General features: G+C 43.3%; 7 protein-coding genes across 7 annotated transcripts; 2 read left to right on the top strand and 5 right to left on the bottom strand.

The window, feature by feature from the left end:
• Nucleotides 1–573: 573 nt before the first annotated feature.
• Nucleotides 574–2897, bottom strand: HO173_008710 (uncharacterized protein; the record flags this gene model as incomplete). The annotated part of the gene is made up of 6 exons (XM_037310606.1): nt 574–690; nt 771–1469; nt 1524–2269; nt 2531–2606; nt 2660–2718; nt 2783–2897. 6 exons carry the CDS (start codon nt 2895–2897, stop codon nt 574–576), a joined length of 1812 nt encoding a protein of 603 aa, XP_037162588.1.
• Nucleotides 2898–6120: 3223 nt separating this feature from the next.
• On the top strand, nt 6121–7301 carry HO173_008711 (uncharacterized protein; the record flags this gene model as incomplete). Its single annotated transcript, XM_037310607.1, has 2 exons — nt 6121–6856; nt 6931–7301. 2 exons carry the CDS (start codon nt 6121–6123, stop codon nt 7299–7301), a joined length of 1107 nt encoding a protein of 368 aa, XP_037162589.1.
• A 296-nt stretch (nt 7302–7597) lies between these two features.
• Nucleotides 7598–9451, bottom strand: HO173_008712 (uncharacterized protein; the record flags this gene model as incomplete). The annotated part of the gene is made up of 1 exon (XM_037310608.1): nt 7598–9451. The coding sequence occupies one exon, from the start codon at nt 9449–9451 to the stop codon at nt 7598–7600; it is 1854 nt and encodes a 617-aa protein (XP_037162590.1).
• Nucleotides 9452–10739: 1288 nt separating this feature from the next.
• HO173_008713 (uncharacterized protein) lies at nt 10740–11603 on the bottom strand (the record flags this gene model as incomplete). The annotated part of the gene is made up of 4 exons (XM_037310609.1): nt 10740–11186; nt 11251–11350; nt 11404–11475; nt 11536–11603. The coding sequence occupies 4 exons, from the start codon at nt 11601–11603 to the stop codon at nt 10740–10742; spliced, it is 687 nt and encodes a 228-aa protein (XP_037162591.1).
• A 950-nt stretch (nt 11604–12553) lies between these two features.
• HO173_008714 (uncharacterized protein) lies at nt 12554–14494 on the top strand (the record flags this gene model as incomplete). The annotated part of the gene is made up of 5 exons (XM_037310610.1): nt 12554–12703; nt 12778–13136; nt 13186–13468; nt 13525–13966; nt 14031–14494. The coding sequence occupies 5 exons, from the start codon at nt 12554–12556 to the stop codon at nt 14492–14494; spliced, it is 1698 nt and encodes a 565-aa protein (XP_037162592.1).
• Nucleotides 14495–15386: 892 nt separating this feature from the next.
• HO173_008715 (uncharacterized protein) lies at nt 15387–16555 on the bottom strand (the record flags this gene model as incomplete). The annotated part of the gene is made up of 2 exons (XM_037310611.1): nt 15387–16382; nt 16481–16555. The coding sequence occupies 2 exons, from the start codon at nt 16553–16555 to the stop codon at nt 15387–15389; spliced, it is 1071 nt and encodes a 356-aa protein (XP_037162593.1).
• A 573-nt stretch (nt 16556–17128) lies between these two features.
• Nucleotides 17129–18539, bottom strand: HO173_008716 (uncharacterized protein; the record flags this gene model as incomplete). The annotated part of the gene is made up of 4 exons (XM_037310612.1): nt 17129–17545; nt 17602–18035; nt 18133–18364; nt 18438–18539. 4 exons carry the CDS (start codon nt 18537–18539, stop codon nt 17129–17131), a joined length of 1185 nt encoding a protein of 394 aa, XP_037162594.1.
• Between the last annotated feature and the right edge of the window lie 8481 nt (nt 18540–27020).

Below are 27020 nucleotides of genomic sequence, written 5' to 3' on the forward strand. Positions count from 1 at the left end.
GAGACCGCGACCAAGTGAAGCTTTTTGCCATCTGTGACTGGATCATGGCGTCTCTCATACCAGTATCACTGCGAGCTGCATCCTTCGAATCCTGAACCATAGATCTGTGCACATGACGCCATTTAGAAACCATTCGTATCCCCGCGCTATCTGCCTTTCAAACGAAGACTGACCATCTAATTCTATGATCCCTGCGCGGCCAAGAATCACAGCCAACGCCGCCGCTCGTTAGGGACCAGTACCCCATCCTCGGGCGCCTGTGGGGGTAAAACGTCGTCAAACTTCGTCATCTTCGTATCACCACAACGTTCGAACGGCAGGATCTGAAATAACTTTTCTTTTATAAAGCCTTGGTTTTGTTTATGAAGAGTAGAGTAATCGCGACACTTAAACTTTTTCTTCCGGAAGCAGTCGTTGTTGAAATACACTGAATTTGCGACGGGGGTATTGTTGATGTTCGGTCGGAACCCCCCTGAATTTTTATCCCCTGCCGGACGATGGGATACCACTCCATCGCCCCCCAAAAAAACCCCCACTCACTTACACGTCCTTGGTCTAGGGGAGGAAAAGGCTCTACAGACCGGAATCGATCTCGTCCACCACGTCAACGTTCGTAAAAGCCGCCCAATCCACACAAGTCTGCTTGCTCGACCCCGGTAGCTGCATGTTCGCGATATCGGCCGGTTTCTCCTGTCCCCTTCGTCAGCATTCTTCCCCTTCTTCCCCACGCCGAATGGATGAATGGATGAATGGATAAACATTAGACCCACCAGCAAGTTGATATACAACCCCGCGCTAACATGCCAAGCGATGTGGCAATGGAACGGCCACACGCCCGCGTTGTCGGCGTCGTACTGCACAACGAGGTACCCGTCCGGCTGCAGCAGCTGCACGTCCCGCCGCTGCGGATTGCCGCCATCGACAACGCTGCTGCCGTCCCAGGAGCCCACGCCTTCGTCCAGCACGTACATGTTGTGGCCGTGCAGGTGCATGGGGTGCGCGACCGGGGTGGTGTTTTCGACGACGAGGCGCACCGAGGTCGCGGCGCCCGTGTCGTACACGTTCCACTCCGGGTCGTAGGGGTAGGATGTGTTGCCGGCGTTGGCGAGCAGGAGGACGGGCGCGTTGTAGTCGGCGCGGAAGGAGACGCCGTTGACGGTCCAGAGGAAGTGGCCGGTGCTGTTGACGGTGGCGCCGATGGTGAGGTTTATGGTTGTTGCGGGGTCCGCGGTTGGGGTTATGGGGTAGATGGGGGTGGTGGAGGATAAGGGGTCGTTGGCGCACTGGGGGGTTGTGTCTGTCCAGGCGGTGGTTTTGGGGGTTGCATCAGCGGGGGCCGAGGGGTAGTAGATTACGGCCAGGGCGTCGGGTTGGATTGTGAGGGAGCAGTTGGAGATGGTGGAGCGCATCCAGTAGGTGGATGCGGGGTCGCCGTTAGCCTGGACGATCACGTCGGTGCGTTGGCCGATCTAGCCAAAGAGTCAGTCCGTTATCCAGATGTGTTTGACTAAGTTATCGATTACTCCCAGCGTCACAATATCGGTCTCATACGGCTGGATTGGCACAAAGTCATTCGCGATAACAGTCATCGTATGCTCATCAATGCTGAACTTCTGAATAGCCTCAGCACCAGCATTGATCAAGCGCAACCGGTGTTGCTTCCCGGTAGTGAACTGGAACTTCGAAAGACCAGCGTCGTTCGTGCAGGGGGTTCCATCAGTGACAAGTGAGCAATTGTAGTCCATCTTTCCGTTGATCAGGTTGTTGACCGATCTTGGCGCTATCATCGTGAGATCTGTACCCATTATCTGTTCTACGAGGTCATAGTACGACAGATGATAATAGTCCGTCAGCAGCACTGGGCCGAGGTCAATGTCATAGTCTGCGCTATTTGGGCCGTAGATTATCATAGGTCCGATAAGACCACCGGAGTATTGCGCGCTATAGTGGGAATGGTACCAGGATGTGCCGTACAAGTCTGCTTCGAAGCTGTATGTTAGGCTCATGCCAGGGGCGATTGGACATTGTGAGACTGCTGGGACTCCGTCTTCCCAGGGAGTGCCGGTCTGCAGTAGGCCGTGCCAATGGAGCGAGGTCCCTTCTTCGGGACCGGTGATGGCGTTGTTGACTGTGACGGTGATGATGTCGCCCCAGTTGGCTTCGATTGTTGGTCCGGGGAATTGGCCGTTGATGAGAAGTGTGTTTTTTTCATAGCCGTCTGGTGCAATGGTGCCTCGCGCAACTGTGAAATTGTAGACTCTTTCCTGACCTGAAAGGGATGTTAAGCAAGAAAGGAAAAAGATAAGAATGATCAAATGGTCATGGGGTTGTTGTGTGGAAGCCGATGACCGTGGTTTGAAGAAATGCTATAATTCGGATGATGTCTGTAACCGAATGAGGGGCGGTGGGCAATGAAATGACTGCAAGACTGATACATTGTTGAAAGGGTAGCTGGTAGGTGACGAAATGAAAGACGCTGAAAAATCGCGGGACGTAGAGGAAATGTAGGGAATGAAGCAGTCGTATATACCTGATGATGACGGAGCTTGTGTGTAGGGGTTTGCATTGAAAGCGGTTCTCGACCCCCACGGGGCGCCACTGCCAGACTGGTCGACTCATCAGCCATCTGAGAAGCATCTACCTTTTCATAGAAACGTACATGCGGAAGCCAATTAATCTGAAGATTCGGTGCCTGAAGCGTACCAAGTTGCGACGCACCTGATGGCCACGAGATACATTAGCGGAACATTCTGCAAACGGGCTACTGGCTGCGGGTTCTGACCGTTGGTGGAGCTCTGAGGAAGGCTGGAGATGACGGTCAGATTTGACGTAAACTTTGCGACAGCCGCGGACATGGCGCTGGTTAGCCCGGTTTGCAGGATCGCTGGGATATTCATGACTGTGGCGAGATAAGATAACACTTGTAGATAGCTGTGTTACCATAGAGAGAAACTAGAAAGCCAAGAGTGCAAGGCAACCTGAGGACGAGAAAAGAAAGGCCAGAAACAGCCGGAGTCCTGTTCGATAGAGATCCCATCACGGGAATCGAGAAGGCGATGCATCTTATGAGATCGAAAGAAAAAACCCCTGACAGTGTACCGCTGAGATAAGCACTAAGGTGATGAGTGTGCACGATTCATGCGGCAATACTTGGTCTCGCATCTTGCTGCAGGCATTTACTGTTCACTGGAGACTGCCTGTTGGGCTTTCAATTACTTGGGAAAACCTCGCTGTTATAACCGGCATCCTGCACGATAAATACACACGCGTTTCTGGGATATCCGAGTTAGGAAATCGACGACAACAAGTTGGCTCCACATTCCGGCCCAAATGACGAATGCTATGCAGACGCACATTTTATCAAAAGGGGGTTGTGCATACATCTTCCTCGAAGATTACAGCTGCATGAACTGGTGCGGCGCAGAAGTCTATCTTCTTGACAGTCCGGCGCGGATATTTCACCAATTGAACTGTCCAGTGAGGGTAACAATAACCGGCATCGACGGGAAGATACTACCGTACCATGATGATAGCCGCATGGCCACGAGCAGTACGTGACCTTGCATGAAGTCTTTTGAGAGACCTAGAAGGAAGATCGCTGGTTAGCGGGTTGCGGACATGTTCGGTCGAAGGTAAGGTATCGCGGAAGACGATCCGCGCCCCGGAGCATGCATGGCTAATGCAGGTCCGATCCACTCCTGAAATGAAGGGCACTCTAGCCTCCAAATCGCGCCAATGACACGCGCCTACAAGACATGCCACGCCATGTCTCGCATTACTAGCTTTCTTTTATCAAGTTGGAAGCCAAGCTATCATGCCTGGATTCCAATTCCTCTTGCAAGTCATGATCGTCGCCCGCATCCGGTTAGCTCCAAAAGTGGTGAGCGCAATCCGTAGCCAATTGATTAACCACATTGGCACGCCATCCAAGATTCTGCCATCAATAGCATACCGAGTTTGGGGACATCAGTGGCGCAGCTGGTGAAGAGGCGTCGATTCTCCGCCTTCATAGCAGTCACTGTTAACAGAGTCTCCATTCGGACTACAAAGTCAGACGCTTCTGCGTTCGGTGAACTGCATTCAACTCGAACGTTTTCCTGGCTTCCAATGTCTTCATGGACTATACTCACCGTATATGGTCCTATGAGATAGCTAGTGTCATTGTAGTATAAAGGTCATTGATTCACCGATCCAGCTCACCGCAGGCATGTCCCATGCCAACATAATGGGACGCTACTCGTATCAAACAAGACTGTCGGCAATGCCGAGAAAGCCCGCCAAGTCGAGCAAATGCGCAATTGTCGCTGTTGTGCGAAGCAAGTTGTTCTGGTTTTGCTATGAAGACAGCTTTGCTCCGGGGCCTGTAAGAGAAAGATCTTATGACGTTGTCCACTTTCCGCTGAAGCCTGACTCTAAAAGTCAAGATTCGAACGTCCAATGAGGGACGTTAGACGGAAGTCGTTCGAGGCAGGGATTGAGCTCGAGGATCACTCCCACTCTATCAACCAGCTTCAAGAGACATGGTCGAGAGTCCCCACAATCGTAGCGCCGGCCAGGATTTTGGCCAAAGAGCGGAGTCAGAACGTACCGGCAACATCTTCTCTGCACACGCCCGTTGCGCTCTCCGCAAGTTCCCTTCCAGGAAGAATAGTGGAGGAAGCCGTGAACTCAGTAGGGCAAGACCAAAACCAGGAGCCGTCCATGGAGCAAGCCCATTGATCAATTGGGTTCTGTACCCGTGTAATGGGATCATCTTTAACGACTAGTCTTGAACATTGTTATCTCCATTCCTCCATGTTTCTCGGTGGACCAGAGTCTGGACTGTCCAAGAACACTTGATTGCTTTGAAAATCATAGTGGGAGGCTCGAGAGTTTTTTCATTCTGGAATAAGCAACCAATTGTCGGGGAGACACTTGCAAAGACAATACATTCTGGGTCCCCCGTATAGGTACCTTGGGCTCCGTGCGTACTAAGATGTGTGGATCCAGAATGTCCTCCGCCCATTTGGTCGTCATGGACGACCAAGAGTCCATTCAAGATTGATTGAGACCTCGTACAGACGTCCTTCTATGTCTCTTCACTTCTGGACGACTGAAAACCGCGAGCGAAGAGGAAGCTTCCTACATTGGCGCGTCATTGTAGGTAGGGGAAGGCTGAGAAGGCCGGAAGCCGCGAGGCTTGGCGCTCGAATATGGATGCGTGCGAACGCCCATTGAGGAGCAAATCCATCATTTTACCCGCCAGGAGATCGTAATATCTCGTTGGCATTACAATCTTGATGCTGGTATCCAGCAAGGTTCTGGAACAGAGGGAAAAGCGGTCGGAAGTGCTGGGCATGCAGCCTTACCGCGAGATCTGAGCTGGTGGTCAACCCCACCTTCCTGAAGCGACAAGGTATCCATGCAAAGGCCAATCCGTCCATGCGGCCCACATCAGTTGTGTGATTGTACGTCCAATGGTGGAAGCATGCGCCCACGCAGGATCCAATGATGCCGTTCGCCGAGAAGGATGGGGTTGCCAACGATGCCGTTCGCCGAGAAGGATGGGGCTTGTGGTATGAAGAGAAGGTGTTTTTTTTTTTTTTTTTTTTTTTGCTCGAATCATGGAGTATGAGCCCAACCATCGATGGTCGAATGCGCAAAACGAAGTCACCTCCACTTCCCGACGATGATTTGAGCACTGAAGATGAGCAAGCGGCAGGAGCCACGATGCGGCGGAATTTCCCTGCTTCCGCTTCATCTCTATCGTAGGGTTCGTCATGGTTTTCCAGCCGACGTGGGAGAGCATCTTGCTCGCGGCGCAATACGGTCTTGTCAACGGAGGCACGGCGGGCGTGATCTGGGTGACTGCTGGTGTCATCTTTGGTGCTCTGTGCATGATTGCGTCCATCGCGGAACTGGCTTCCATGTTGGTGGTCTTCTGGATCTGAAACAGGCATTGGTGGAGAGTTGACAATTTGTCCCCAGGGCCCCTACTGCCGGCGGCCAGTAGCACTGGGTATCGGAATTTGCACCCACTTCCTTGCAGAAGCCCCTCAGCTATCTCGTCGGTGAGTAACGAGTAAGTGCCAGCCGACTGCCTTGGTTGACGATCTGCGTAGGATGGAGTAGCGCATTAGGATGGGTCACGGGATGTCCGTCTGCTGCGCAGCTCACGTCGACGCTGGTGCGGGGGCTGGTGTTGTTGAGGAACCCGAATGCGAGTGTGGATGCATTGTGGCAGACGACGTCGTTTATTATGCTGTTCCTGGTGGCCGCGGCTGCATCAACATCTTCTGCGCAAGACAACTTCCGGTAACGGAAGGGATATCAGTGGTTGTTCATGTTGTCGGCTTTTTTGTCTTCATGACCGTCTTGTGGGTGACTAGCGATCATGCACCAGCCCAACAGGTTTTCACGCAGTTTCAAGATAATGGCGGCTGGGGTAACACTGGACTGTCGGCTCTCGTTGGCACTCCGACACCTTTGTGGTGCTTCCTCGGCCCGGATGCCGGCGCTCATATGAGCGAAGAGCTAAAGGACGCTTCGCGTGTTCTGCCTTCCGCGATGATGTGGGGTTCCTTCTTCAACGCTTCATTGGTCTTGCTGATGCTCATCACGCTATGCTTCTGTCTGGGTCCGGACTGGCAGGATAATGTGCTGGGACTTACGAATCCGACGCAGACTGGCATTCCCATCATTCAGGTTTTGTACAATTCGACGGATTCGATGATAGCTGCGACGACTTTCATGACGACGGTTCTGATTCTGTTGTCGATGGTTGGGACGATTACTTGCATTGCATCTTCGAGTCGCCAGCTTTGGGCATTCGCGAGAGACAAGGGCTTCCCGTTCTCAGGCTACATCGAATACGTGAGTCATGTTGCTCGGCTGGCTTTAAAAATCGAATTTGGACGAACATACTGATATACTGCGTGCGGGTACGGCCAGGTTGGGATATACCGGTCAACTCCCTCATTGTAGTCCTGGTCGTGTCACTCCTCATCTCAGCCCTCAACTTCGGCTCCGACGTCGCTTTGAATGCCATCATCAGCCTCTCAGACGCAGCCCTCCTCTTCTCTTATATCATTTCCATTGGGGCTATTCGGTTGAAACGTGTACGTAACGAAGAGCTCCTACCTCGCCGTTGGTCATTGGGTAAATGGGGTTCTGTGGTCAATGATGTAGCGTTAGCATTCTTGGTTTTGAGCTTTGTATTTTCTTTCTTTCCGGAGACACCGATGCCAGGCGCGGCTGGGATGAATTGGGCCGTTGTGATCTTCGCGTTTGTGATCGTGGCGGCGGGGACAAACGAAGGGTGAATGCGAAGAGAATCTATATCGCACCTGTGTCGTTAGTCAAGCAGCAGTAGTCTACACATTGGAGAGTAGAGGTGAGAATTCTTGACGTGTTCTATTCAATCTACGCATGCTTGAATTAGCTAATTTCGATGAATTTGCATCTCGTAGTGTCTTGACAACCGCACAGACACGACCGGAGCCAGATGGGAACGACCTTGAGAAGAACACTCGCAATTCCAGGTCTTAGCATGTAGTAAAGTCGCATGTATGCCAATCGCCCGATGCCCTACGGTTGCTGCTCAAGTGGAATGTGCCCCCTACTTCCTCCCTGCCTTCTTTTTGACGATGCCCACTGGCTTCGCACCCTTGGGTGTGATTTGCTCTTTCTTTGGCCTCCCACGTTTCCCTGGCGTCAGTTTTTTTGGGGTCTCGCCCTGCTCGGTTGCCTTTGGTCGTCCTCGCTTCTTGGCTATCTCCACATTAGATGAGCCTTGTGGCTCGGTACCCTGCGCAGCCCCCTCCCCCTTCTTCGGCCTGCCTCTCTTCTTTGGTGTATCCGCCGCAGGCACGCCAGTTGGCTCTACGGCCCCAGCAGGCTCTGCTCCCTTGCCCGGTCTCCCTATCTTCTTCGGCTTCTCCTTCGCTTCTCTATCCTGATCCTTGAGCGCCGCAGCACCCTTTGCAAATCCGCCGGATTTTTCCTTGTTCATCGTCTGCATTTCCTTAGGGCGTTGGGTAGGAACGGCTTCTTTCTTCGGTCTACCTCGCTTTGCAGGCGCGTTTTCTTTTGAGACGAGTTGTGATTTGACCTCTTGTGCAGACAATTCTTCCTTCTTTGGCCTGCCCCGCTTCCTAGGCGTCTCGTCTTGGCCAGCAGATTGTTGCTTGACATTGCCCGTAGAGCTCTCTTCTTTCTTCGCCTGGTCTCGCTTCTTAGGCGACTCGTCTTTGGCAGCAGCTTGTTGCTTGACCTTGCCCGTAGAGCTCTCTTCTTTCTTCGCCTGGTCTCGCTTCTTAGGCGACTCGTCTTTGGCAGCAGCTTGTTGCTTGACCTTGCCCGTAGAGCTCTCTTCTTTCTTCGCCTTTTCTCGCTTCTTAGGCGACTCGTCTTTGGCAGCAGCTTGTTTCTTGACCTTGCCCGTAGAGCTCTCTTCTTTCTTCGCCTGGTCTCGCTTCTTAGGCGACTCGTCTTTGGCAGCAGCTTGTTGCTTGACCTTGCCCGTAGATCTCTCTTCTTTCTTCGCCTGGTCTCGCTTCTTAGGCGACTCGTCTTTAGCAGCAGCTTGTTGCTTGACCTTGCCCGTAGAGCTCTCTTCTTTCTTCGCCCTGCCTCGCTTCTTGGGCGACTTGCCTTTGCTGGCGACGTGTTGCTTGACATTGTCGGTAGAGCCCTCCTCTTTCTTCGACTGGCTTCGTTGCTTCTTGACATACTTGGTCTCCATTTCCGAGGCATCATCTTCACACTTGCGTTTGGGTGGTCGAGCCTTTGAGGAGGCGGACGTCTCTGCGTCATCGGTTGCTGCTTGAGCACTCTGCTCTAGTTCACCGCTGGCTGTTCCCGATGTTGATGTAAAGGGTTCGGCTTTCTGAGAGCGCGGTGCGTTTCCCCCTGTTGTCGCGGTCACCATGTTTGTCGGTTGCGGAGTGCTGCTAGTTCTTGGTTGCAATCCTGCATAGTCGGCGCTTGGACTAGGGGTCCACTGGGTTCGCTGAGACTTGCTTGTAGATTGCGCCGGCTCGGCAGAAGGTAGGGGAGCGCCTCTGGCGTAAGCATCTTCCATGGGAGTTTGTAGATGGTCATCAGACGCGCCATCTAGTGAGGAAGCTCCATGATGAGAATCCGACGTAGGATCGCTGGCTTTTACAGGGCCAAGAAGACTGTCGTCCGTTACTTCCTGCTCGCGACTTGGCGAGTTCTGATCTGATGAGAGGTCGATGGAAGGGTCATGCTGTTCAGCCATCACAGCGCTGTTGCCGTTTGATGCATGAGCTGCCGGCGTCGGAAAATGCTCTTGTGATTCTGCGAACGGGGAGAAAGGCGGAGGTGAAGAATTGTAAGCGAGAAGATCTGAAGCGGTAGGTGAGATATCCATAGCCAATTCTGAAAGCTCTTTGTCTTCAGCCTGATTTGCACTGGGAGTCAAGGCGCTCCGAATAGTCGATAGCATCATTAGTAGAAGTTCACACGAGAGACTTTGGGGTGTTGAGATTTGTGGGTGTTGATGAAGGTACTTCTGTTGTCACTGAATTTCTCGAGGCGATTAAGATTAATGGCCGCTAAAATTCGGCCAATCGTAACGCGCCAAGTGCCGCTAGCTCATATGCTTATTCCAGTTTACCTCGAAGTAAACTTCAAATCAGATCTTGTCACTAGGGTATTTAGATAGTTGGGCTATACAGGTCGATGCACAAAGTTATGCGTGAAATCGTGCCAAGACCTGCAAGCGGACATGTTCCGCTAGATTAGTGAAAAAACTCATATTCACTTTTACTGTACCTTAGTTGAAAGCGGTACTTGTAGGGCTGTAACCTAAGTTTTCGTTACAACACTTGCTACTATCTGACTTGCAATAGAAACTTTGATACGGAGTAGTCCCTGTTTCCTTTTCCATAACATGATCCCTAATTCTACAATATATACTACCCATTCTTTCTATGCTGAGTACGGACTCCATCCATACCTACTCAACGTGAACCTAAACACAATGCATCTGTGCTACCTGCTATTTTTCTTCTTCGTACTCAATTCTTGCCATCAAATTCGTTACACGAACCAAACCATGAGCCCAGAGATAGTCCTGTCTGCGGTTGCGATTAAGATTTCCTTATTACTGTTCTGCTACTACTGTTCAGAAGATGCGGCTCGTTTTCTTGACGGTGGCAGAGACTGCGTTAGTCAAGGTTTCTGACAGCTCCCATCTGATCCCTCACACTCATCACATCCGCCCTCCCCCCAAGGCACGCTAGCTTGTTCGGGAATGCTTGGCAATTGGACATCTTGTCGCTGTTGGATTCCGTGTTTTCCTTTCATCCCGTCTTCTTCTCCTCGCGCTCAAGTGTTGCCCTTCAATACGTTCATTTCCCGGAGCAACGTAATATCTCAACACAGTCGGATTCATATTTGAACTCTGTGTTCACTCTTCTTCCGACCCGTCTCTGGGAAAACCCGAACTCCGAGGATTGTGATTCTTCTCAATTAATCTTCATTATGCGCGTTGTTGAGACACGTTGAGCTACTTCATCTTCGCAAAGCTTTGTAAGGAAATTGTGTTGTTCTCATTCAACACTTTTCAGATTCGCGGTAATTACTGAAATGCCGTTCCCCCTCCCCTCCCCTCCCCTCCCCTTCCGAAGTGCAGCACCACTGGCACAGACTACAACGCCAACACATCCAATCCCGCCATTTCTGGCGCCATTGGCTCTATTGCCGTATTCGAAAATTCACAAACCTAGCAAACACTACCGCCACTTCATTCCATGGATCACCAGAACGTAGTCATGCACGGTCTTGCCAGTCCAGCCCTTCTCGATTTGGAGAATCTTCACCGCCGGTAGCATGCCCTTGTAACTCTTACCAAACTCCGTCCCCATCGTCATGAGCTCGCCGAAATTGTTACCGGGAGTGCTCTCGCCAACAACGCAAGGAGTGTCGGTTTCGACGCGCTTCGGCCCCAATAAACGCCGGCCAACTATAGCTTCCATCTCCATCCATGCGAAAGAAACGGCCTCATTGGCATCGCTGGGAAATTTGACTTCGTCGAGCCATGTCAGGCGCATGTGCGGGAATCTTTTCTGGATGTGATCGGTGATGTTGGGGTTGTGGGCGCCTCCACCAGCCATGTAGAGTTCGCTGATAGCCTTGTTCTTGGGGGGCAAAGCGGCAGATTGCTTTGGCCGAGATGCGAACTAAGCTTGCAATGACGTCCTCTTTCGTACCTCCGAGGCCTTCGATCTTGTGGATCAGTCTGACGGCTTCCTCGTCGCCGAAGACCTCTCGCCCCTTAGTGTTGGGGATGTCACGTTTGTACCACAAGAGTTTGTGGATGTAGTCGTCGATTACGTCTTGGAATCTGTATCGCAATTTAGGCAGGTGGAGGATGGAGTTGGTGCGCTCTGAGCTTACATGTGACCCTTTTTGCCTTCTTCTTCGCGCTTGGCTAAAATTTGGAACACAAATGTATCGACCTGTTGCGTCCTAGAGGCTTTGGGTTTCCACTCTCATGTCCAATGCCAACAGAACAGCTGCTCAGCATACCAGGCTCGCCCTGTTCTCTGGTGGATAGAGTCTACCTTGTTTTTCTTGGAGTGACACATGGAGATCATTGCTCGTACGCCATCTAAGCCGCTCGGACCGCAGCTGTCAGGTCGGCTTTTTCGGCTTTCATTTTTATCTCTTTGACCGGATCGGTATACAAGCAGAACTGGGAACCCGCACGACCGGCAGTGACCCGAAATAAGATTTAGCTGTCGAGGACATAGCTATGGTGGCACAAGAGTGGTGGTTGTTTATCATGAAAAACCAACAAACAAAACGACATGAGATAGATGAAACTTCAGAGCTGATCGACACAATGAGACCATAGTCATCATGCGTATCGGTCTTACCTCTTCTGGGAACATTCCTTCTGAGCAAAGTGGATGATGCAGATATTCCTCCAGCGGGCCTCTGTTCGCAGAAAACGATACTCCACCACTTCAGTGGTAAGAACAGCCCTGAGATTGACGTCTCACTTTGCCTCCTCCCTACTGTTCGTTCCCGACCTACGCCGCCGCAGGCTCCGTCCTCAACATTGCTCCGGGATTCGTCAAAAGCGCGAGAATCGTCTCTTATTTACGCCTTAAAGAAATAGCTGCACGTGATCGAAGTTGATATGCGTCTTCTGCCATGTCAGATATGACGGGAATACTCCAGGGCACGCAAAGGTTGCCAAAATGAGAATGCTGAGTCTCGGCACAAAGCCAATGCTAAATTTAGGGGTATCTTCTGCCGGAACAAGGGTCAATCCTGGCTCAGATCTTGGTTAGAGCCCAATACTAGCCCCCAACTTGTGTTGGTGTGAGGCGGGTAACGGCCCCAACGGGAGTTAACCTCGGTCGAGCTACCTGATAACGCTTCTTACAAGAGCTGACGGTGGGCCTGAAAAGTGAAGATTCCCCTCATTTTCGTCAGCTTTCGCGATAGCATGGTTTCCCTTCTTCTTTTTTGCTCAATTGTGTATGTGTATTTCTTGTGTATATAAGTTTCATATGTATGTATCGCTTCTCTCCTCGCAATGATGGCGGAGCAATACTCCGAGCTCGAAGTTGCGCCCAACGAACACACGGCGCCATTCCCGGAAGTCGTCGACCAAGCTGCACATGCGCCGGAACGAGACCTATCCGGCGAATCTCCAGAGCTTGACAAGAAGTCATGGCCGCCCCAAGTATGTTGCATTGCCCAGCAAGTGCAGAAAGTCTCTCCCAAAAGAATTCGGTCTGTTGACAAGTTGAATTACAGAGCCTCTCCCCTACCTCGGAGACCACTGCCTACACTCCCTCTAGACCCGACTTCAAGGACAGAGTCAGCGATTCTGCGCCAGAATATGGCTCCCCAGATCCAAACTACGATCCAAATAAAGACAGGGAAACACTGAAGGAGGCTGGCTCCCCTCCTCCACCACGAACACCTTTCGCGAATCTAGATTCGCACCCAGAAGTCGCGTCGCATAAGGAAGGGTCGGAAAGACCGCAAAAGCGGCGAGGTCTGGCCTTCTGGATTATCATCGGGCTGGTGGGCTTGATCGTCATCGCGATTGCTTTGGGCGTAGGCTTGGGTGTTGGTCTGACTAGGCATAAGAGTTCGAAGTCCTCTACAAGGTGCGGGTCCTTTTGCATGGGATTGTGCAATATTGCTCACCCTATCAAGTACTTCTCCGTTGGTGGCAAATTCTACATCGAACGCGTCATTACCTCATGGAATCTACAACGATTCGTCGGTATCGATGGTGGCATTGGGGGATGGGGACAAACGGTTATTGTTCCAGGAGGGCACTGGGAATATTCGGGAAGCCCTTTTCTCCCAATCAGCAAACTCGTGGACGAGTGATATCAACAACGTAGTAGCGGCGGATGCGAGAAATAATACGCCGCTAGCAGCACTGCTCGTGAACAGCACAGGCACTCCCTTTGCCGATGATACAGGACCTGTGGTAGGTGTTCTATCTCCTAGAGAAAGAACGATCCTATGGGCTAACTCAACCTCAAGATCTTCCTCTTCTACATAACCGCCAACAACCAACTCGCCAGCAAACAATTCATCTCAGGCTCATGGACCACCCGCGACAATTTCTCCCCAGCTGGAACCCCTAACATGACCATCACGACCGCCACCAACACGCGAGCTTTGTCCTGTACATTGCTTAACAATAACGTGCTCTCAGGCCAAGCATTCGTCTTCTACGTAGCTCAGAATGGCAGTGTCGAATCTTTAACGATTACCCCGACTTCCGCTGACAGCATCGTCGCAAGTCCTGGTCCGAGCTTACCAAGTAGCTTACAAGGAGGCCATATACTAGCGTTAGCTGCGGGCGCGTCGGATGCCAACAATGTCGTTACTCCACAGATTGGGGTCCTTACGTCAAACGGTAGTGTCTATTACGACTTGTATTTCTCCTTCTTCAACAACAGCGCCTGGACCGCACCGGAGCGTACGTGGCCCCTCTTCCCTGTTGAGACCAGCAATACGCTCGTATGCTAACGCGAGCTTTCCAGTCCAAACACTCCTCGTCCCCGCCCTGCCCCCCACCGAACAATTCACCTACCCCACCTCCCTCACCCTCGCAAACGCCTACCCCGCCACCGCCACCTCCCTCCCCCCCACTCCCACCAACGCCCCTTCCGACCCCTCCCTCCAATCAGCCTCCTACGACGAGTCCCTCATCGGCGACGTCGACATCGCACAGGTCTTCGTCAACAATCCCACCTCCCTCTCCTACACCCTCTTCGGCTTCTGGGTCAACGGGTCCGATCTGGCGGCTTACACGACGAAGAACATCGGCTTGAGCACGCAGCCGAAGAGCACGTTTCCGTACAGTAGGTTGGCGGGCGCCGTCGGCGGGAATGGGAGCGATGTCTTGCTGTATCATCAGATTAATGGAACGAGTTGGGCGGAGGATGTATATAATCTGGACGGTGGATTCTTCACGACGAGTTACTTTGATGTCGCGACCGAGTGATGAGGTTTATAACACTTTTAGGTTAGTGCAGAAGATTGGGGAGGCCAGTTGTTGGTGTGTTTGGATGAGATGAGATGAGATGAGATGATACCCGAGAGGACGAGACCTTCTCGACAACTCTAAGCCGAAAGTATAGCTGCTGCTTACCGTCGCATGCACTGCGCGAGCAGGCTTATGTCCTACAGAGTACGGTCATGGTGCTGAATGTACATATCGATTCGGCTCACCATGTGTCAAAGCGTGAATAGATGTATCCAGTAGTACACTTCCTCATTTCTGTTTGGGTTTACCAGGTGCTTTTAAAACGAAGGCTTCAAACTCTTTGGCTGGAAAAAGGTGCTACGGCTGGAAGAAGCATACAGTCAGGTGTTAAAGGCTTCGCGGAGGCGAGCATCTTCTGCCCTACTCGTATGAGTAATATTATTCGCTGGTTCCTGGATTTAGCTCGCTGAATGAGTGTGATCGGATCAGATGATAGGTTCTTAGGTATATTTTGTTAGAATTGTTAGTAAGGGCTGGATAAAGTATTTATATTCGGTGGATGGGGTGAGTACTCGAAAGCTCGATCATTGGTGCTCTAGCATTGTCTTGTACGTAAGTTTTATCATATTTATTCACTATTAAAGTTTATTCAGTAAGATTCGGCTAATTATAAGGTATCGAGTTTTGATCCTAACTTTTTAGATATATATAAAAATCTTATAAAGACGGGGGTGGCTTATTTGTACGTTTCTCTTGAGAAACCGTAGAGAAACCGAAGATCCACCGTTGAACAAAGCCGAAGCTATTCGCTAAGGTAGGTATATAAGTCAAAAACTCAGACATCGTGTGTAAAAGTCCGTACGCAAAGGGAAACACTGGAACCATCTTCTGGGGGCGCATAGATTGCACTTTAGGGACTCCAATCGGGCACCAGACTATGCTCAGGTAAGGCGCTGTCCCGAAGCCCCCCTAAGCGCATCATCCGAGTGATCCTTCGGTCGGGGCGTCGTCCGAAATCTCGACGTAGAAGTCTCGGCACGAAAACGAGACGGAAATCTGCCCCCTGCCCCCAGCTCAGTGCGGTGCCCCCCTGAGTATAAGCGTTTCCTTCAATCTGCTTGACCCCCTCCACGCCACACAGCCAGCCCACACGGTCCTTGGTAAACTGCTCCACCCTGGGTCTCAACTTGGTCTCGTGCAGATGGAAATCGTCCACGGTGCCGATGCGCAGGATACTCTGGCCCGGGAAAGCCGAGCCGACGCGGTACATGGGCGTGCCGCACGTGGAACAAAAGTGGTTGGTCATGGTGTTGCCCGAGGCGACGGTGCGCGTTTGGCGGAAGGACGTCAGGTCGTCGCGGCCGCGCAGGTGCTTCAGGTGCGTGTCGGCGACGGTGAAGTCGGATGCGAACGTGGACGCGGTGAGTTTGTGGCAGTCGGCGCAGTTGCAGGTGGAGGTGTCGACCAGGCCCGGGCCTTGGGTTGGCTGGGGGGTTTGGGAGGCGGTGTTAGAGCAGAGGAGATGAGATGGATTTGGGGGGAGAGGCGGAAGGGGGGAAATGGGGAGCCCCGCAGGCAGGTTGTCCCGTGTACACGGAGGGATAGACTCAGGTGCCAGACTTATGACTGCCAGATGCACGGCGCCACAGAAGCATGTGGCCATTGCTTCATCTTCTTTTGACCAGCTGTCATCGGCGCAGCCGGCCAGAGGAATGTAGGGTTTAGATTTGTCGGCGGCGGGGACCACGATTGTGTGTTTCTGAATAACTGTCAAGCGTGATGTAGTATTTGGAGTCGTTAAGAGAGTAAAGACCTGGTGAGCAGGGTGTTGGAACGTAGGCTGACGGAAGAGCCGGATGGGACCTCGGTGACTTCCAGTGACCTGTGCGCAACCACCTACGTACGTCTACTCCGTAGACCGATTCCGTTATTCAGCACATAGTCAGGGTATTAGTGTTCGGCCATTCTGCGGGTTGTCTCGCGAGCGCTCTTCGTGGTACTTACGTTTATGGCGTCGAAACGCCTTTCCGTGGCATGTGTGTTTATATCTGTAGGCCTGACGGCAGACTTTGCAAGCATGCAGAAATCTAAAGATTCTCGTGATCCATGTATTGCTAATACTTGACACATACTAGCGATGTTGGGCTCTATAATGCGCACAAAATTCAGGTTCTCCACGACGAACTTTCAACAGCTTGCCAGGACAACATATCTCAGTTCTCTTGTGTCGAAGACGTTCTCCGGGGTCCAGGGACCCCTAACCCAAGCGGGCTTAGATGCCTTCCAAGCTGAGTTTCATTATCACTCGACGCTTGTGCAGCCGCTACTACTTAGATATAAGGTATTGCTGGACTTAAGACAGGGCAAGAGCATTTTAGAAAGGCTGCCGCTGTTGGATATGAAAGGATTGCCGACCTCCAAGCAGATGTCTAGGATACGAGAGCAGTGGTTGACGAAAGAAGCTATCAAGCCATTACACAGTCGGAGAAGTTTATGAATTAGGTACGACGAGGTATATTCGACGCCACAAACTCAGAATCCGCGTAAATCGAAGAGGTTGGGTGTATGAAGGCACAAGTCATGCAAAAGCTTCACCGCATTCCGGAAAAGTAGGAAGCTGTCCCCAGCATGGCAAGCGAGCATTTATCGACTCTACAGAGCATTGTCGTGATTATGGTTTGCGATACCGCGCTCAATTTCGCCCAACTCGATGCACAGGCCTTTCAGTTTGATTTGGGTACCTTTACGTCCACCCAAGTGGATTGATCGGTTGGGGTTGAATTTCGCAAGGTCGCCAGTCTTGTACAGGCGTCTGACCTTTCCCGCATCCGTCCTTGGGCCCCATAACGGGCTCTCGATGAACACTTCATCAATCCTCGCTTGGTTCTTGGGGTATCCGCGAGCCAGGATGGGCCCTTCGATCAAGAGCTCACCCACACCCCCTATCGGGACGAGTTTATCGTGGTCTTCGGCATCCAAAACCCAGCGAAGTCCTCCGACTGCCCAACCAATGTCGGCCGGGTCTGTGTCTGGCATCATGTCGCATTGCTTGCTTCTATCGAGCGTTCGCTGGGACCAGATCCATTGATTAGCTGTAGACGCCCAGCCCACGTCTCGACATCAACCTTTGCAAGAGGTTCGCCTCCCAACGCCAAAATCTTCAGGTTTGGGATACTGGATGGTTTGATCATTTTGGCGACGGAATGAGTCAGGAATGCCCATGTTGTTGCCATGTCGTTGATGAGATGGGCAGGGCCCAATATCATTGCTGGAGTGCTCGGATAATAGATACATACACCCGAGATCAAGGAAGTCGGGATCTCGAGTATGCCCACATCAAGAATGAACGATGCGAGCTGTAGGATTCGGCTTGATGGGAGTATGCGGGCTTTGGCTGCGTGCTGGAATGATCCACTGCCAAACTCCGAATGCTCAATAAGACATTCCTTTGGCGAAACGGTATCACAGGTGAAGATTACGTATAATAGACTGGATGGTGTAACGTTAATTGAGAGTGCTCGGTCGTGAATCGGAAGCTTAGTGATAGAGTTTTGGTCGACTATGACGGTTGGTTAGCGGTGGTTCCCCACGAAGCGGTTTGTGAGAAGACGAGTTGACCAGCTTGGCTCCTACCTGGCTCATCATGACCTGCCTACCGTTTTTAGGATGGGAAGGGTCAATGAAGACGAAGGCAGCACCAGCCTTGATTACGCCAAGAAGTCTGACAATGACCCATGCCGATTTCTCGAAGCATAAAGGCACAATGTCATGCGATTTAATGCCTAAATCCACCAGGAGATGAACTAGGCGAGGGGACAGGTCATCGAGTTGGTTGAAAGCCGAAGGTAGCGTCATGTGCACGTACAGCGGTTGCATCTGGCTGTACATCTACATGTTTCTTGATCAATACGTGAGCGCACTCGTACACAAGCGTAGGTTGGGTTTCATTTCAGGTCCATACTTGCTCCATGTCATCAGTGTAAGAAGGAACTGCTCGGACATGAGCGTCTGGAGACTTTGGGTGAGTGGGCAGAGGTGCTTTATCCCGCAGAAGAGCCGCCATTCTATATATTGTAAGTTAAAGAGGAGGAAAGGGTTGCTGGAGTGGCACGTTCAATTTAATTGCTGCTGTTGAGTATCAGGTGCAAGCTGTTTTCGCTAGGCGTGTACGGCCTTGAAAAATTCGTTCGAAAGGTACAAGGCGGCGGCCTTGAAAAATTCGTTCGAAAGGTACAAGGCGGGGATGCGAGGGAATTGCCGCGCACAATGTGATCTGAGGTCAATCCAGCAGAGGAAAAGGAAGATACCTATATGGTAGCTTTGAAGTGAGCAATAACTGCTGCTGCTATAGCACTCAATGATACGTAGAGAGCTCGATACTGTGAGTAGAGCTCGATGCTTGGACGGAAAGGATTCGTAATTGCTGTATATCGTCTGGTATAAAAGTTTGCTTGGTCTGAAGAAGACTGCGAGGTGGAGATGTTGAGATGTCGAGCCGTTGCACCAAACAAGAATGTATGGACACTGTCCTCGTGATGGTGGGCACTAGTTTGAATATTGTTGATTTGGTCCAAAGTATCGAAGTCCTTTAGTAGAATCTGAAACAGAAGTTGTCTGAGATTCAGCAATCGATCAAACCCTGCATAGTACAAATGCCACCATTTCGGTTCCGCATCAAAACCACTGTAAACGCAGTGAGGTCACCCTGAGGTTTAGATTTCAGCCCTCGCCGTGCGGCCTCTTCATGCATGCTGTGCCATATTCGCGCATCATATCAGCTGCGCATTTCTCGCCATCCGAAACAATGCTAAACCCATCACTTCCAGCTTGGCTTGAAATCATACAGGAGCTGAGTGAAAGCAAATGGCAGGTCAGCACTCAGGGGGAAGATGGGCAGCCCCAATCGGACTACTAGGAGAGTGAAGATTGTGTTGTTCAGACATCGGGAGCTTGGAGGGTTCTAGTTGCGGGGCGAGCGGTACCTAGAGTACCTCTGAGTTAGATATTCGCAGGCGGTATACAAAATGCGCACACTGCTACCCCTATTTTCATAATCATTGGGAAACTAGAATCGCGATTTTGGCACCCCCCTTCAAGAAACAGAAAAAGTGCTTTTCTTAAATAGCCTCACAACGATAACTTGTAACGTTCTAAAAAATCTCTAGATTTTAATAATTATATAAGAGATTAAGAATATCGAATTATAAAAGATTCTAATTATTCGTTTTATTATAGAATAAAGATTTAATAAATTTCTAGATTTTTTAAAATAGTCTTAACGATAAAAAAATAGTCGAGGTAAAATTTTCAAGTTCGCGATATATTCTCACTTTTTAAATCTTTCTAAAATTTAGAGATAGATTACTTAATATAATAAGTAAATATCGTAGAATTTTTAAACTATAAAAATAAGTAATAGTAAGGTTATATAGGAAAATTCAAATTTTTAATTTTTAATTATAAGAGGGTGTTAAATTCGCAGATTTTTTTTTAGTTTCCCAATAATTAAGAAAATAGAAGTGTGTGTGTGTGTATATGATTTCTATATCGGAGAGACGTCTCTCTAGCCATATAGGCAAGAGTAAGACCGTTTTTCCCCACTCGGCCTTTCGACTATATCCGATTTTTATATATAATATACTATCTAGAGTAATTTATACGTCTAATATATATAAAGATATAGAGAAAAGAGAAGAGAAGAAATAGTATTAATTAAAGAGTTATCTTCGGGCTATACCTCCTTAATTCTATTTTATCTCACTTTCATCGAAGTTCCTTATTCGTATTATTTATTCTATTATCTTTCGTTAAGTATTAATTAATCGATTAGCTTTTATAAAGTTACTTGAGAGGTAATATCTTAAATATCTTTCTTAAAGTAATTATCTCTATACTCTATAACTATTATAATATCGAATAACGACGTCTATAGAATATATTCTCTTTTAGAGAATTATCGTTATATTATAATTATACTTTAGCTACTATAATCGCTAGATTAATTATCTATATCTTTTATATTCTTAGATCTCATATCTAGATAAGATCGTTATATTACTTTTCTATCTATAATATTTAACTTAATACTTAAATAATTTCTATCTCGCGAATAAGCTTCTAAAAATCTATTTTAAGAATATTTTCTACGTTAACTTCTCTAAATATATTACTATTATATCGTATAGTAAATATTAAATATATTCTTTTTCGTATATCGATAGTTATTATCTATAATATCGCCTCGAAATAATAAATTATATATTCGCTCGAAGATAGATTAATTAGCTTCGCTAGAAAGTCTTTTATAAGAGAATTTACGCTTATATTTATTATAAGAATATACTATTTCTTTAAATTCTCGTCTTATATAAAGACTATAGCTTTAAAGCGAAGATATTTAAATTTAGTTATTCGTTATAAATCGTTTAACTTCTCTAATAAAGCGATATAATTACTATTATACTCCTTTAAAAGAGTATTTTATAAATCTTTAATAGTATTATAGTCGATCTCGATCTTATCTTCTTAGCTATATTTAGAGTTATAAGTAATTATCTTTAAATATAATAACGCTAATATATTCTATACTATATATAAAATATAACGTTTTTATATCTCTTTAAATATCTTAATTATAATAGTTATCGCTAAGAGTAGAAAGATATTATAGAATATTATAGACGAGATTAAGAATAATAAAACTTAACTTAATTAATTAGAGATTATATCTAGAATTTATTAATATAAATAAAGATTTAAGAGTTAAAAATTAAATATAATTTATATTAAAAGAAAGATAAAAGCTTCGAAATTATATATAATCTCTTATTATAGAATATAGCTATCGACTATTTTATTAATAGAGTAATTATTTCTCTAGTAACTATCTATAATAAGAGTATTTTATATATACGATTTCTCTATTAATTCTATAAGTAGATATATTATAAACTACTTATTCGAGAGAATAAGATTAAAAGAATAAGATTATATTACTATAGATAAATACTAAATTCGTTATATTCTTTTATATTAATCTAAAACTTAATTAATCTTCTCGAGTTTAAAAGCTCTCTCTCTTATTATCATTTCCGCGAAAGAAAATATCTTAGAGAGATAATAATATTAATATTAAAGGGGCTCTATAGTCTATACCCGAGTTTATATAATATATATCTTATTTTATAGAATTAGAATCGAGATATTATTTTTATTCTACTATTTAAGACTATAATAGAACTACGAGATATTTATTTCTCTTTCTAAGATCCTCGAAAGTCTTATCTTTTATATCGTCTATTACTTTTAATATTATACTTATTCTATTAAATTTATATATTTATTATTCTATAGACTATAAGATTATCGCATTTAATTATCGAGTTAAGAGAACTTCTTACTATAGCGCGTATTAGATTTTCAAATATAAGAAGATTAATTAATATAATTAATATATTCTTAGCTTACTTAGAAGTATAATAATTATCTTCGGGCGAGTTATAAAAGGCGCTATATTTAACCTCTAATAGTAGAGATAATAACTTCTAATAATAATATTCTATTATTATTAAAAGGCGATAACGAATAAAGATATTTCTCGTAAAGGCTAACTTCTATAAGATTTCTAGAATTCTTAAAACGTTATATTTAATACTTTTAATTAATATTACGTCGAAGAGTAGAAGATAAATATAAAAAGAAAAGAAAATGATATTAATAATACTAATAAAATAGTCTATAAATAGAATAATTAAATATTATCTATTCGAGAATATTAAAACGTATAAATTAAACTCTAATTTTACGGCTTTTTAGAAATATACTTTTATCTATAATATTTATTAATACCTTAACTATAAATTATCTTTAATATTAAATTTCTTATTATAATATCTATATTTAATAAATTAAATTATAACTTTATTAAAGACTTTTAGCATTTATATTCTTATTATAAATTTTACTACTTTTATTATAAGATTTAATTTAAATAAAATATTCTTAATATTAATTAATTAATTATCTTAAGTAATCTATTTATCTTCTATATATAGAGAATATATTATAAGAATATAATCTCGAGTCTAATTATCTTCTCTATAGTTATACTTAGATAAATTAATTATCTAATATATATAAAGAAGATTTTTAAGAGCTAACTTCTTAGTTTTTAGCTATATTATTATTAAGCTTATAGCTTTCTTTATTCCTATATAAAAGGCTATAACGCTATAATAAAATATAAAAACGAGTTACTTAAGCTCGATATCTTAGATATATATCTTTTAGAGTACTTACTAATTATTATAAATTAGCTTTTTAATACGCTATTTAACTATTAAGAGTAAATAGAACTCGTTCTCTTCGATATCTTTTTTCGATATTCATTTAGCGAGCTTATCCGCTACTTCGTTCTCTAGAATATCTTTATAAACTATAATTTATTATAGAGTAATAGATATATTTATCTCTTTAAGCTTTATTAGCTTCTTTATTATTCTATTAAGAATATACTATTTTATTTATTCTCTAGAGTTAGCTATTAATTATATTACTACTTAATTATCTATTTAGATAATTAGACTTAAGAAGATAATATTAATAGCTATTTCGTATATTATATTAATTTCTTTTAGCTCGCCTACGTATATAGTATAATACTCGCTATCGTCGAGATATCGTATTTAGATATTAATAACTTAGAGAGCGTAGACGAAGACTTCGATTTTATTTTTTATTTCGCTATCGTCTTTATATATATATAGCGAGATATAATCGATATTAATAATCTTATTATACTACTTAATAACTTTCTTTTTATTTTTACTAATTATTATCTTTAGTAGTTTCTATTATAGAAGTATAATATAGGGGATATATTACTTTATTAGGCTTTACGCTTATTATCGATATATAATATCTTTAATTTATTTTAAAAGGCTTCTAAGCTTCGCTCTTTTATTAGCTAGCTTTTACTATTTATTTATATCTTATATAGATCTAATAATATCGTAGTTAAGATAGATTTAAATCTTAATAATAGCCTCTACGATAGCTTTTTTTAAGGCGAGATTAATTAAAAATTAATAATATTCGATATTTAAGGCGACCCTTAAGATATTCTTCTACCCTTCTATAATAATATATGCTATTCTCTTCTATATAGCTCGAAATATCTTAAATATCTTTTATTTTCTACTCTTATATTCTACGACTAGTAGTATATACTAGACTACGCATCTAAATAGTAGTATAAATAGAATTATTCCTTAATAGAGTTTCTATAGATCTTTATAAGAAATACCTTAGACTAATCCCGCGTAACTTATTAGTTTATTAAATTTTATAATAACTTTAACTTCGAGTAATTATATATAATTTTTTTATTCTAGCCTTAAGTTAAGTATAAGCTTAAGAAGTCTTATCGCCGCTTTAAGCTTTATAATATAAGTATCTAGATCTAATAATACGTTAAGATTATTATCTACTTACTTCTTTATTATTCTCATTATAATTAACTAGAAGTATATAAATTAATATTTATCTATCTCGAATTTCGATATATATATTATTACTTATTTCTAAATTTCGGCGTATATTACTCTTAGCGTTTTATAGTTAGCTTAAATTATAAGATCTCTTATAAATATATTAATATCGTCGATATAAATAAGTATTAGATGGCTTTTCGCTCTATAGATATCTATAATATCTACGTTATAGAATAGATAGAGGATAAGAAAAATTAAAGAGCTTTAAGAAATCTTAGTCTTAACTTCGTATTTAGATAACTCGCTTTTAAATATAGCGATAACCGTTAATCTATTATCTAGGAAACTTATAATTTACTTAATAGCTTTTTCGCTAATACCTCTTTTTCTTAAGTTATAAATTAATTAAAAATAAGAGATATTATTAAAGATATCTTTAATATCTAGTATTAATAGCGAAGCTATCTAATTATTCTTAAACTTCTAAATCTTATATACTTCTTCGAGTACTATATAAATTATATTCTCGATTAATAATAATTTTCTTTTATTTATATACTCTTTAGAAAGTAATTAATATTTTTCTACTAAGTAGCTAATTCTTATAGCGATAATCTTTTTAAGTCTCTTTTCTAATATACTAAGAAAGGCGATTAATTTATACGATTTAGGCTAAGTATAATTATTCTTATTAAGTTTCCTTAGCACTATTATTCTTAAATAATAAAAATACTTTAAATAATATTCGAGGTTAAAATATACGTTATAGATATAATCTATTTATTTCTCTATATATTCGAGAGCGAGTTATAGAACTCGAAAGATTAATTTAATTACTTCGACGACTTTATTAAGATAACTTATAAGTATTACTTATCGAACTTCTTATATTATAATTAATAGAAATTCTTTCGAGTTAGAGTATTAATACTCTTATAAATTATTTAAATTTACTTATCTCGCTTTAGAAAAGAAGATATTTTTTAAAAGCGTTATCTTTTTCTTAGCTTCGATAGCGATAGTATTATTAGACCCCGCGAGTTCTAACGTAAAAAATACGATTCTAGTCTATTCGCTCTTAATCTATTTATCTAGTCTTTAGAGTTTCTTATTACTATTATATTTCTTTATATATTACCTCTAGCCTTTTATTCTCTTACTTTTAATAAGTCTTAACTTTATATTTTAAGCTATATTAAACTTTCTTCTATCTTCTCTATCTTAAGTTTATTACTATTATAACTCTAGTCTTTTAATCTTTAGAATAGTCTTTTTACTCTTTAAGTCTATATTAAATTTAAACTTTATAGTAATTAGATTAATTAAGATAATATTCTATATTATTTTAATTAGAATCTTAATAAGATAATTTATCTATTTATCTAGATCTTTAATAATTATAATAAAAACGTTAATTAATAATAATTTAAATTAAAGACTATTATAGAAAGTTATTTTATTAATCTTCTTCTAATTATAAACCTCTTTCAAGAGTATTAGATATACGTTTTAATTTAATTCTATAAGAATCGCTTTATAATCTAAATCGAAATTTAGTTTCTTTATAATATTATATTTAATTATAGTATTAGCTATATTTATTATAAGTAGAATAAGATTTATAATAATTACCTTACTTGACTTTCTTAATTTAAAGATAAGTATATCTTCTCGCGTTAATAAGTAAAGCTTAGTTTCGCTAATAATATCTATTAGCTATAAGATCTCTCGATATTAATATTTTCTAGAGCCTGTTTATAGAGAATAATATAGATTAAAATCGTTTATAATTAAATACTTATTAGTCGTATTTCTTATAATCGCGATTCGAAGAGTATCGAGAGAGATAATTTCTAAGTAATCTCGAGTAATCTTATTTCTATTTATACGAGAGTAGGCCTCTTATCTTTAAGAGGATAATACGTTATAGATATTATATATATAAAGAGTTTTCTAATCTAGCTTCTAAGGCTTAAGCGTTATTATTATTAAATCTACGCTATATACTTAAAAGTATTACTTATTTTTAGAAATTCTAATACTAACGTAGATATATACTTTAATTAATTCTTCGCGATTCGGGTAGTAAATATAAAAGTCTACTAAGGCTAAATAAAATATCTATTTCTTTCTAGAATTCTTCTAGAGTTTCTAGATAACTAAGATATCGTATTAGAATAGAATATATTTCTAAAAGAGTAGAACTATAATATTTAATAATTTATCGACGTTATACTATAGTATTCTAAATCGCGGTTTTAATAGCTTTAATACTTATTATTTCGAGTATACTCTTATTAAAAATTATCGTAGAATAAGATATCTATAGTATTTTTATTAATACCGCTATTACTAATATTACTATTCTCGTTATCTATAATTTTAAAGCTTTATATAATTCGATAGTATAATTCTATAGAGGTTTAGCGACTCGATTTAGTCTAAGAGAATCTTATCTTAAATTCTCTTAATAACGCCGTATAACTCTTCCTAGCCGCTTCTTAGATAGAAGTTTTTTTATTTACTAGTTTATCGTAAAAGAGTAAACTCAAAGCTTTTTTATTAGATTTATTTATAAAGAGTATTTAATTTTCTTTATCTACGACTTTTATAGCTTTCGCGTCCCTTCTTAGCTACTTAAATAAATCTTTATATTATTAAAAAGTTAATATAAATAAATTCTCGAATAGAATATTCTATCTCTAAAGATTCGTAAGATTAAAGATTTTGATTTAAGTCGATAGCGGCGTCTATATTATCATTTTATTATTTCTCTTTTACTTTCTATAGCGATCTTTATTCGACGATATAAGCGAGCTTCTTATCGTGCTTATTCTTTTCTCTATTTTTATTATCTACTATAACTTCTCTAAGAGTAAGAGAGTACTATTGAATATAAATAAAGGCGGAGAAATATTCGCTTTCGTAATCGCTGCGGCTTTAATTATTATAATATCTAATTACGCCGTAGTTTTTTATTAAAAGATCTCGATAAATATCTTAATCTAGATATCTAGAATCTCGATATAAATCGATAATAACTCTATTATTTC

The sequence above is a fragment of the Letharia columbiana genome (genome assembly GCF_014066305.1).
Source record: "Letharia columbiana isolate WasteWater2 chromosome Unknown Sc0000033_s0, whole genome shotgun sequence".
NCBI classification, from domain to species: domain Eukaryota; kingdom Fungi; phylum Ascomycota; class Lecanoromycetes; order Lecanorales; family Parmeliaceae; genus Letharia; species Letharia columbiana.